A 12,071-nucleotide genomic window follows, 5' to 3' on the forward strand; every position below is an offset into this window, starting at 1 on the left:
ACTGGCCCGGCCGGCGTGGCTCAGTGGTTGAGCATCAAACTATGAACCAGGAGGTCACGGTTCAATTCCCGGTCAGGGCACAGGCTCAATCCCCAGTGTGGGCGTGCAGGAGGCAGGTGATCAATGACTCTCTCTCATCATTGATGTTTCTCTCTCTCCCTCTCCCTTCCTCTCTAAAAAAAAAAAAAAAAAAAAAAACGTGTCCTGAACCACCAGGGGTTCTTACGCCCCCAGGGTAGCCGTGACCTTCCCTTCTCTCCTCCTGCTGCATCATCATCTGCTCTTCTCAGCGGGGGGTTTCTTCCCCTCAATCAAAAGATAAACTCCTGCCGAAACCGGTTTGGCTCAGTGGATGGAGCGTCGGCCTGCGGACTGAAGGGTCCCAGGTTCGATTCCGGTCAAGGGCATGTACCTGGGTTGCGGGCACATCCCCAGTAGGAGATGTGCAGGAGGCAGCTGATCGATGTTTCTCTCTCATCGATGTTTCTAACTCTCTATCTCTCTCCCTTCCCTCTCTGTAAAAAAATCAATAAAATATATTAAAAAAAAAAAAAAAAGATAAACTCCTGTGGCAAGAACCAAGTCTTGGCTTTGGCTTCCACAACAGGCCTGGCGAACACCAAAGGACCAACGTAAGAACCAAGTCCAACCGGAGGGAGCCGCGTGGCCCCGCAGCCCTCACTCACCGGATCCTGCAGAAAAAGGACTTCACGGGAGCCAGTTCGTACCGCGACGCTGCGGAGACAAAGACAGACCGTCACGCACCCGCAGGGCGACCGCAGAGCAGCCGTCCTCATGGCACCAACAAGACACTGTCTTTATGACGGAGACGCTGGTGAAGACGGCCTCCCCTGCCACCCGAGGTGCAGGCGCGTCCGGGGTTCCCAACAGGAGCCCCGGGGGAGGCCGTGGGGGTCCGGCTCAGTCTCCCCCTTCCTCCTCCCACCGGCCCTCTGTATTCCCATCGCTGCCGAACTCATCCCTTCCCCGCCAGTGCGATAACCCTCTACACCGTGTGTGTGGGAACCCGCGTTCCCTGCGATCGCCTGGACACAGATGATACACAATCCTCCTTCCCCACTCGCCTTCCTTGGACACATTCCCCAAAGTTGTGTTCCTGGGTTCAGGGACGTGATCACTTCAGGACTCGGGTGTTGGCAAACGAACGTCTGGGTGGGACCCCCTGGCAGCGTCGCTGACCACATCGCTCTCCATCGCGGCCGTGGTGCGCACCGACTGCGCTGATTTCTGCAGGGACTTCATCGATCTGTGACGTGGTCCCTCAGAAACGTTTACCAGGAACTGTGCTAACTCCGGGCAGCGGAGGGGCTGGCCTCTCCCAGGGGTTTGCTGGCTGTTTCCTCTGGTCGGAACGCCCTGAATATGTCTTCTGAGCACGTGTTCACTGGAGGGAAAGTCCGGAGTTCAGGAACAAGGAGAAGGTTCGTGCACCGAAGGAGCACAGGCAACGGACATTCTAAGAACCGAGTCCTGACCGAGGCCCAGGTCTTCTCACTTCCCGGGAAAGGGTCGCAGGAGGCGCCGGACACGGGCTTCGGTGGCCAGGACAACAACGTGAGGAAGACGACTCCCGTGTCCAAGCCCAGGCCCGCGGTCAGACTGCCAGCCGGCAGGCAACTGAGTCAGAGCTGAGTCCCGACGGCAGAAGACAGTTCTCACAGGGCGTCTGGGGGACACTGTGAGAGACCCCAGCCATCAGCCGAGTTCGCGACGTGAGGTTATGCTGCCGTCTCAACGCAGACACTGCTGAGGCGCAGACGAGCTCACGGAGGGTGACGGTGGGCAAGGATCAAACACCCTCCAAGTCCCGAGATGATTTCACAGGCGGGAGCCACCGCCTGGTGCCACTGTCGCACGCTCTTGTTGCTCACGGCTCCCCGGTGAGTGACAGCCCGGCAGTGGGCGGGGCCGTGGGCAAGAGCAGGGCTCTTGGCTCGTGGCCACGGTGACCTCGGTGAGTCACCTGCTCTGCGCCTGTGACTGTGGTGGCTGAGCCAGGGGCCGGCTCCTGGCTGCAGGGGCACAGGCCACCCAGCCGCCGCCTGTGCACAGCGGGGCCCGAGGCCGGCCGCTCCAGGGAGGCAGCCTCCTCCATGCGCGCCTGCGGCCTGGCCCTCCCTGTGGCTGCCTGGCCACGCCAGCTGCTCTGAGCTGTGGGGGCCAGGACGGCTCCTCCCAGCCTCCGCCCACAGGCGCAGCCCTGCACTGGGCGGGGCCGCTCCTGTCAGTCTCCTGCACAGCTCACCCCATCCTGACATCTGCCTCTCGGCCGACCCCAGCGAACAGCTACCTCACCTGCCAGCGGGGGACACTGAGGGTGCCAGGCCTCCCAAGGTTCCTGTGAAGATTAAATCCCCTAAAACAGGAAGAAGAGCCCGGCACACAGTCCCCGTCCGCAGAACGGCAACTACAAGGACCCTGATGCCTTGCGATGCGCGAAGCCCCCAGCTTCCCCGCCCACTCGCGGGGACCCTCCGGCGGCCCTGGCCTGGGCTGGTCAGAAGCCACTGCCCACCGAGAAGCCAAGCGGCCTCCAGGTTCACCAGGGACAGAACTCAGTGTCACACGCACACCAGGTCCCGGCGTGAGAGTCTCGCACAGAGCAGACGCTGAGCTCCATGCAGGCGACTCCCCGCCCCGCTTCTCCGTGACCGCAGCCCCCTCCCTGGGAGTCTCTGACACAGGGCCGCCCAGGTGGTGGCACAGACGGCCCTCGGCGGTGGGTGCCACTTCTCCTTTCTGGGTGCATTTAAAGAAACCGTGGTCGGCTCCTCGGCACGACAAGGGGAAGTGAGCCAGGCTCTACCGCAGGCCGAACGCTGAGAGCAGCGGCGGGGCGGCTTCCCACGGCTCGTCATGTCCCATGAGCTCAAAGGGAGGGACAGGTGCGAGGAGCGCGGGCACAGCCCACGAGCTGGGGACTCGACAGCTGCGCTCGGAAGGCAGGGCTCAAGGTCTGCGGGCAGAAGTGCAAGGCAGGGAGCGCCCTAGGCCAGTGATGGCGAACCTATGACACGCGTGTCAGAGGTGACACGTGAACTTTTTTTTGTTTTTTTCTTTGTGAAATGGCATTTAAATATATAAACTAAATATCAAAAATACAAATCTTTGTTTTACTATGGTTGCAAATATCAAGAAATTTCTCTATGTGACACGGCACCAGAGTGAAGTTAGGGTTTTTCAAAATGCTGACACGCCGAGCTCTAAAGGTTCGCCGTCACTGCCCCAGTCGGAGGCCCTCTCAGTGGAGGAAGTGAAGGGTTAGTTACAAGACAATTTCAGGCCACATTCTGCTGTTACGAGGAGGGGAAACCCACAGCAGTAAGCGGTCAGCAAGGAGGAAAAGGTTGGAGAGAGAAGAGGAGACTCCACAGGCGAAGAGGAAGGCGCACACGGGCAACGCGAGCGAGCGAGCAGCAGACACTGTCCGGCTGCTCTGCTCCCGCCTCGACTGCAGCACCTGGGCCGGGGCGGGCCCACGGGGATCGCGGGTAAATGTTCACGGAAGGAATAAGTGACTACTAAACGCAGAGAAACACTATAAACAATGAAAGGCCGAACACACGCGCTCAGGACAGAAGAGGAAGGCAATCAGTGCTGCTGGGTGACGGCAACAGGAGAGGGAGCCAGGAGGAAGCCGGACGACAGGTGTGCGTTCCACAGCTCACACCGTCTGTGCGTTAAAGACGGGCCACGGCCTGGGCCTGGAAAGAGAAGCCGGCGAGACTGCACTGGGCCCAGCACCGGGTTAAAAACCAGGAAGACAGGAGCTCCACTCGCAGGAGAGGCTCGGAGACGCTTCACAGCAGCGAGCATGCCCACACCACGGCCGCGCGCTGAGAGAGGGGTAGCGGCCAGTTCTGTTCACGTGCTTTTCTACAAGAGGTGAAATCACAGAGATTTCATCTATAGCGAGCTCTGTAGGAGACCCTCCACAAAGCGCGGCGTGGAAGGGAGACGAAAAGCAGCAATGACGGGTCACTCAGAGACCACACAGGACCGATGTCACAATCAATGGCAAACAGGCCTCCCAGGTCAGAAGAAAAAGGAATGAGATTCCTGAACTGGTACGGACAAGAAAAGCGGGAGAAGAAAGCTAACCCTCAGGAGCTTATCTCCAAAGCAGAGCTCACACATAACGAAGTCAATATAAGAGGAAGAACACTTAATTCCATTCACTTCCCAGAAGCAGAGCCTTTATAGCAACTAACCTGCTACGCAGGCTGTGGCGACCAAGCTGTGTTATGATTTATACTCTATGAAATCAACTGGACTACGTGAAAGCAAATTTACTGCATCTTTGTTTTTAGAAGCATTTAAAGTGTTATTGTCATCACACGCTGCTTTTTAAAATAAGGAAGAAAGAAAAGCCGTTCCGTCTGCCTGTTCTGAATGATGCGTGGGCTTCTGCGCCGCCTCTGGGGCAGGAACGCGACCTCTAGGAGGCAGGGAGACATGTACAGACGGGCCGTTACCTCTTTGGGTCCAGCTGCTCCAGACGGGAAGCTGAGCCTGGGCCGTGTGCGTGTAGAACGTCCTCACATCTTGAGGGGCGAGCAGCTCCGCGAAGTGAGAGGACGCCAAGGACTCTCTCCGACAGCTCAGGACGGAAGGCGCCTGCTCGGAGATGTGCACCACCCTCCCAGACACCAATGAGAACACGGCCACGAAGGTGTCCTGTGGAAAGCATGGAAAACAAATGCAAATATTGAGATACTTACTAGCCAGACCCCCCAAAAGGTAATTCTCCTAGATGTCTACCGTGATCAATAGCTCAGGACACACACGTCCTGCAGACGCAACAGAGCTCTCGACATGTACTTTTAACTGTCACCGCAAAGCCTTCTGAAGGTTTGATTTCTGGGCCAAGACACACGGCAGCTCCCTCTACAGGACGAAGCACCCCTCCACTGCGTCTACGCGACTTCGATCCCTCCTCCTGTGCGCACGGTGCCGACACCTGAAGGCTGTCTCCTCTTCACCAAAGCACAGTCCAGGCTTCAGACCAAGCTCAAGAGTCACCTCTAAGGTGTGGTCTTTCACCAGCCTCCTCACCTAAGAGCTGCTTCTCGAATGTGTGACAATAGACATGCATAGGACCTAGCTTAACCACCCACTGCCGCCGCTGCTGCTAGCCTGGCCTACGTCTTCCTCCCTCGCTTGATCTGAAAGACCTGCAAGGGGAAATGTGTCCTTACACTTCCTTTTCTTAAATCTCAGTAGCACCTACTATGTGCTATGAGCACATCAGTCAGTAATGGAAGCACTGCGGTGACATCAGGGATAGCTCAGGTCCCCATATTAGAAAACCTTTTCGTTGCAATTGTGTTGAGATCTAAACATAAAGGTAAGTAGCCTCCAGCATACCAACAAAACACGAGGTGACGTTATTCTGTCGACAGAGACTCAAAAGGGATATACTACATGTCTCTTCCAACATTTTTAAAGAAATGACAGCATCATCTTGACTCACCTGTGAAATCCAGTTGTTACAACTTGAAGGAGTAGGTATTGGAACTAAGAATGATATAAATAGAAATTAACAATCCGGAGATTAGAATACGACGCGGGGCACTGCCCTGCGGTGTTATCTTTGTCTTGGAGAGAACTCAGGGATGCTAAGGAGACAGGGGTGCCTCAGGACCGAGGCGAAGAGCCAAGTGCGCCTGCGCTGCTTCCTGCCCGCGGACCTGCTCCCCGCGAGGGACCTGCTCCCTGCGAGGGACCTGCTCCCCGGCGAGGGCTGGGGCAGCGACACGGGGCCTCTCGGGCAGTTTTCTCCTCCTGTTTACCTCCATCTGTGGTCACTGCGACTCTTGGTTATTGTTTTTTAAAATCTGTGTCTAGATCAGGCTTAGGAAAATCCCCCAGGAGGAGATGGCAAAATGCGCGGACTCTTACTGTGTTCTTGGAAGTGTGCTCTGCAGCCATGGAGGCCAGCTCCCCAAGACTGTACACGGTCACATCTGCTTGAGGCGCTCCATGGGGACTGCGAGTCTGGAAAAACTCACTGCTTGCTGAGAAACAGGAAAATAAATAGGGAGTCCAGTGAAAACAGCAGCTCCAGGAAACCACGTTTCTGACGAGCAAAGCTGGCGTTTCTCAAGAGGACCCCTCCGTGTTTTCCTCGAAACCAGGTCACTTTCTTCTTTCACCCGAAATACCTATCGCTGTGCAAACTTAAGATCTTGAGTTTTAGGAATCTTGCATGTTCTAGTTCGCAAGGAACAGAACACTGAAGGTCCTAAAGGGGGGACTGAACCCCACCATTCCAAATGCACATACAGGGCGGTACCACGACAGAAGCGTTACTCCAGCCCTCGGAGCCACGCGTCACATACATAGCCCCTGAGGTTGGGCTAGAGATCGTGTACTTTACGAAATCCCGTGAGAAGAAAAGTCAGAGATCGGAAGGAAAAAGTGTTTATAACTGCGCCTTCGTAATGTGGTAAACTCCTGGTACTGTCAGGAGTGCGTTTTAAAAGTATGTGTGAGGCAGGGAAAGTGTGAAACCGGTACTTAGCCAAATGTAATTTTCCCCTTAATATCCACAGGAATGGATGCTCCTTCAACATGTGCTTGTGCTAGACTCGACTCTCCTGCGAGAGACACGCACAACACTGCACCCCGCTACTGCACAAATCGGGGTCTCCCAGAATGAAAGACTAAGACCCTCATGGACTCGCTCATCCTCCCTAAAACACCATGAAAATCTCAGAACGCTCCTGTGACGGCGACCACACCGACAGCTCCTCGGGCCTGGCTGCGGTCCCAGGGCAAGGGCGTCCCTGCGACCGCGCTCTCTCCGGCTCGTTTACCTTGTATGCTGTGCACACAGCGGAGGGCATAGCTGAGGGCATCCAGGGTGCTCGGTTTACGGTGTCTCCCCGACGGGAAGTATTTTTTCATTTCTCGGACAACCATGATCAGTTCTTCAGAAACTCTGTCCCGGTCTTGCCGGTCGCTGTCAGATCAAAACAAACTCACGCTTTCCATTTCAGCAACAACCAAACTTTTACTGAACAGCCTGTTACGTGCCAAGCAACTTTCTAAGCGCTTAGCGTGGCGCAAGTCTGAGTCCACAGGTTTATCTGTCTTACAGGCGGGGCAATGCCAGCCACGGAACCTGGGAACACGGCCACACATCTCCCACTCCCCTTCCCACCCCAGCCTCCGCTCAGCTAAACTCCTGAACTCCTCCTCATCTACTTCTCCGGTCATTTACTTGCTTCCCAGAGCATTTCATTCCAGGTTCCCGGAGTTCCCGCCCTAAACTTGCTCCTAGGTTTGCTTACAAACAGAACAACAAGACCTACACACCCTCCAGTCCCTTTTACAACAGGCGGCGAGGAAAAACAAACCAGCCAGGTTGTAAGTGTCACCTGTGGCGGCTCTCCAGGTACTTGCTCGGAAGCTGGTATTTCTGGCTCCGCCTTTCATCAGAGTCTTTCCCCGGGACCTCGGGGCGGGGGACCTCGGGGCGGGGGCGGCCGGCCGGGGGTCCTGCAAGGTCATCAGGGGGTTGGGTGCCGCTGGCCCCGGGTCCTGCAAGGTCATCCGGTTCAGTCCCCCCGGAGTCAGGAGACTGACTGCTGGACATTCTTAGGTCTTCGCGGCAGTCTCAGCCTGTTGCCCGCTTCTTTCCTAGTTCGTAACCAGCGACAGAAGTTTACTGCTCACTCTGGTCCATGCGCCCTTGCTACAGGGAAAACGACCGGCCAACACAAATCGGCGATTACTGATCTCGGGTCATCGGGAGGCGGTTCTCTCCAGTGTTTCCACACAATCGTGGGTGTCTCCGCTCACGGGAGGTCCAGCCTGGGGGTGGGGCGGGGGAGAGAAAAGTGACCAATGTTAAGCGAAACGGGCCACTGGACGCGGGAGACCGGCTGTGGCTCGCCGGCTGGGAGCCCTGGAGGCGACCCTCGGCCCCGGCGGCCGCAAAGCCTGACGCGGGTTCACCACTTGCCCGCCGCAGCCCTGCAGAGCCGGCGCGCGCCAGAAAGGGGACCCGGTGAGGCGCGGGCGGGCAACTTCACGTACAAAGTTTCGGGGACCCCAAGTTCGCGGGCGGTGCTGCCGGACCGCGGTCCCAGCCTGGACGGCAGGCTCGGGACAACCTGCGGCCGGACCCCAGCACTCACCCGCCGCCGTCTGCGTGGCCGCGCGCGGGCCCCAATGCCGCGCTCGCCCAGCCCCGCGGGGCCGCGGAGTCCCGAGGCCAGCCGCGTGCAGCGGGTCCCAGGCGCCGCGCCCCCCGCACGCCACGTGATGAGGCCCCGCCCCCTGACCGCGCGATTGGCCGCCGCGGCGAGCTCTGCGGGCTCCCATTGGTCCAGGGGCGGGGCCCGGACGGGGCGCCCAGGTTACGTAACCCGAGGGGAGTGGGCGGGGGCGAAGGCCCCCAGAGCGCCTTACGTCACGCGGTTGGGCGGAAGGCTGGCCAATCCCGACAGGCTGGCGGGGAAGCAGGGGGCGGGGCCCTGGAGGAAGACGGTGCTTGTAAAGGGCGCGCCTCCCGGAAAGGGGGGCGTGGAGACGCCCGTTTTAAAGTACCGGAGGCTGAGGGTGCACCAGCTCATCCGAGATGGACGGCACCGTGCGGACCTGCACCCTCGCCAGGGCCTGTCCATCAGAAATCTTCAGTGTTTGTCGGGTGAACGAAAGGAATTGCATAGGAAGGGAAGTGTGCCCGTGGTTCATGCCGTGTGTTGGATAAACCATCTTTTTCCAAATGATGGCAGATCGCACTCGCCTCTGAAGCTCTTTCGTCAGACTGCATTCATTCAAGTATTTATTGAATGCATATCTGGGTAGGGATGAGTGTGGCCCCTGGGCGGGGAGAGCGTTGTGGCCACTCAGGTAGTCCACATGTTATTGACATAAAACATATGAACAACTCCATAAAGTTCAGGAGGTGGCAGGTGCTGTGCAGAACATGAAACAAGCATGCAGCGGTTCTCAACCTGTGGGTCGCGACCCCTTTGGCGGTCGAACTACCCTTTCACAGGGGTCGCCTAAGACCATCCTGCATATCAGATATTTACATTACAATTCATAAGAGTAGCAAAATTAGTTATGAAGTAGCAACAAAAATAATTTTATGGTTGGGGGGTCACAACATGAGGAACTGTTTTAAAGGGCCAGAAGGTTGAGAACCACTGGATAAGGTGTAACTAGGACAGGCCTGGGGGTGAAGGCGGCAAGAGGCACATTAGCAGGGGATCCGGGAGGCCTCTGAGAAGGTGAAATTGAAACCTGGGTGTGTGAAGGGGGTGGGGAAGGCCCTGCCATAGAGCAGGTTTGCTGGTGAGAAACCGAAAGGCAGGATACTTTGCCTGGAGAACAGGGAGGGGGAGGATGGTGCCAGTTGGGGTCAGAAGTTAGGAAGGGCCAGACTACAGTGGGCCTTATCATTAGGGAAACTTGGATTTCTAATGGTAGTGGAAAGGGGCGGGTTTTAAGCAAGACAGTGATTTGTATCAGACTGCTGCACAGGAAATAGTTCAAAGTTGGGAGGCCTTGATTCCAAGAAGATACATTTGGGGGCACAGAGCCCTGTGGATGGAATGAGAAGAGAGCAGCAAGGTGACTCCTGAGTCTGGTTTAAGTAGAGCCATTTGTGATGAGACATAAACTTAGAGGGAAGACTGAGAGTTACATTTTCACGTTATGTTTGAGAAGTAGAGTTGTCAGGTAGCTATTGGATTTCTCAGCCATTCTCTGGGTGGACATTATTGACTAGAGGCCTGGTGCACGAATTGTGCACAGGCGGGGTCCAGCCAGCCCACTCCAATTGTGGCTGGGGTGGCGGGGGGGGGGGGGGACAGGAGGTCAGCGGGGCGGCCCCGCCCCCGATCGGGGTGGGGTAGGGCCGATGGGGGGCCAGGCTGGGTGGCGGGGAGGGGCCGCAGGCAGCTGGGGGGCCAATCGGGGCGCAGTGCTTGTCAAAGCAGGCGGTCGTCCTTGGGTTCTGGTCACTTGGCCTTTATATATACAGATAGCAGTGGGAGGCAGGGGAAATACTTAATGCTGTTAGGTTCATATTGAGGTGGGAGGCCTATGTCTAACTGGCCAGGCATCAGCAGGCTCATGACCGAAACATGGGAATAGATGGGAGAGTGAGTGGAATGAAAGACAAGTTGGCTGAGCACCCTGCCCCAAGGAACCCTGACATTTAAGGGAGGGCAGAGAAAGAGGAGCCCATACATGGTAGATTTCCTTCAAAATCTTGAAAATGGCACCGAAGTTCTACAGATTTCATGATAAGAAGGACCTGAAGAAGAGGCACAATTCTTTTCCAGGACAACAGTCGGTCGGACAAGAAAAGGAGTGCTCATCTGTCCAAGGCAGTGGGGAAAGTCCACCTCTTCTCTCCCAATAGGATGCCATGGAAATGGACATTTTACTGAGAACGTAAGTCTCCTTCCACTGCATGATATGGCTCCCCAGGGACTGCTGAGTAAGAGACCATGTTCAAGGGGAGAGAGAAGCAGAATCAGAACAGGAACCACGTGTCTGAAGCGTCCCTCACCTCCCAAACGATACCCCGTCCCAGGCGGGCAGCGGCCTGCTGTCCCACACGCAGGCCAGTCTCACAGCACCTTGAAAGACCACATACTTAAGAATTCAGAAGCCAAATGCTGACGATTCGGTGTCCGTGAGAAAGCCAGCCCCCGCCACCACCCCCCCCCCCCCCGCCCGCCGTCTCCTATACTGAAAAGCACTCTGCAAGAGGGTAGTTTGCTCTGTTCACTGGCGGAGGGGGATACGCTGGGTAACAGGAAGTTGGGGGACTCAGGGAGGGACTGGCGTGTAGGGGATGCTAGGGAGGCAGGGGCACAGCAAGGAACGCCAGTTTTAGGACTTGGCCAGGCACAGCTCCTCCTCTATAAGCAACACAGGACCAGAATGATGTTGATAAACCTTTATTGAAGTCATTACAGTGGGCAGTTCCCAGCTACATGCAGGCAGGAGCGAGGCATCCTGGGTTAATGCAGGAGCCGGTGGGTTACATGGGGCTGAGCACAGGCCAAGGAGAGAGCACCACAGTTTCCACGTCAGACGCGGCCAGAGACCCTGAGCCGAGGGGGCGGACGTCCCTACACTGACGGCGGCTTCCTCCTCACAGCCGGCGGGTTCTCACTCATGTCAGCGCCGTAGGGGACAGATGCCAAAGGAACGGACCGTGTCCTGGCGGACTCGGCTGCCTGCTCTGCAAGCCCGGGCTAGCGTGTGAGCGCCCAGGACGCAGGCGGAGTGTAAACCTCTGCTTCTCCCTCGGGGCCTCCTTGCCTGTCTCGGTTCCTCCCTGACTGCCCGCCCTGAGCCGCACAGCCTGATGCTGGCATCTCCACAGAATTCTCTCAGGGGACAAAGCAGCACCTTGTGCGGACAGCCTACGTCTATGACAGCGAGACAGACAGTGTCTCGGGCAGCTCTCTGTGAGAAGTCAGCCGCCCTGACCAGTGCTAACCGGCAGCTGATGTCGGAGACAGACTCAGGAAGGGGAATATGAACAAACATGGAAACAAACTCCAAAAAGCCACAGGCTGTGAGGCCTGGGCCACTCCTGACCAGTTCACAGAGGGTCTTCCTTGAAGGCGACAATGCTGATGCTCACATCATTCTCAGAGACACACGGAGCCACGGCTGTGTCCTGCCATCTGTCTCTGGGTGCGAGAGGGTCGGGGTCTAGCTGGAACCTTCTCTAACCCCAGGAAACGCGCTGACTAGGAAGGGGAGTTTAACACCTGCAGGGTTTTAAGGCAAGAAAGGCCTGAGGATGTAGAAGCTTCACAAGCAATATTACAACTTGAGTTCTGAAGGCACCTGGCGTTCCATTGGTCACTTTCTGGAATTTATGTCAGGAGCAGACTCAAGGGCATTTTACTGGATTTAAGTTTTTGGCAAAATAGGAACTTTGGTCATAGCCATAGTTCTATCAAAATGTTTTAAAGAGGTTATTTCTGATTAAAATATTTAAAAAATATGATACAAAACAGTAACAAGAAAGTAAACATCTTCGTATCTAATGTAAGAACAAAAAT

General features: G+C 56.4%; 1 protein-coding gene and 1 long non-coding RNA gene across 12 annotated transcripts in view; one reads left to right on the forward strand and one right to left on the reverse strand.

Moving 5' to 3' along the window:
• PER3 (period circadian regulator 3) overlaps positions 1–8,287 on the reverse strand; it is a 51,631-nt gene extending 43,344 nt beyond the window's left edge. For 8 of the 11 annotated variants that reach the window (XR_009452129.1, XR_009452130.1, XM_059691383.1 and 5 more), the window contains exons 1-6: positions 8,166–8,287; positions 7,404–7,839; positions 6,840–6,985; positions 5,923–6,038; positions 4,497–4,698; positions 687–735 (exon numbers count right to left, since the gene is read on the reverse strand). Coding sequence is in view for 8 of the 11 variants with exons in the window: in XM_059691383.1 (XP_059547366.1) it covers positions 687–735; positions 4,497–4,698; positions 5,923–6,038; positions 6,840–6,985; positions 7,404–7,621 (731 nt within the window). In the remaining 3 variants the exon portion in view is untranslated. Of the gene's footprint in view, positions 1–686; positions 736–4,496; positions 4,699–5,494; positions 5,539–5,922; positions 6,039–6,839; positions 6,986–7,403; positions 7,840–8,064 lie in introns of those variants that run through there. The other 3 variants (XM_059691378.1, XM_059691385.1, XM_059691386.1) reach the window with 3 other exon arrangements.
• Positions 8,288–10,953: 2,666 nt separating this feature from the next.
• LOC132231731 (uncharacterized) lies at positions 10,954–11,923 on the forward strand. Its single transcript, XR_009452132.1, has 2 exons — positions 10,954–11,209; positions 11,254–11,923. It is a non-coding gene; the product is annotated as an uncharacterized LOC132231731 (long non-coding RNA).
• The last annotated feature ends 148 nt before the right edge of the window (positions 11,924–12,071 follow it).

This window comes from Myotis daubentonii, chromosome 3, assembly GCF_963259705.1.
Source record: "Myotis daubentonii chromosome 3, mMyoDau2.1, whole genome shotgun sequence".
Classification (NCBI taxonomy): domain Eukaryota; kingdom Metazoa; phylum Chordata; class Mammalia; order Chiroptera; family Vespertilionidae; genus Myotis; species Myotis daubentonii.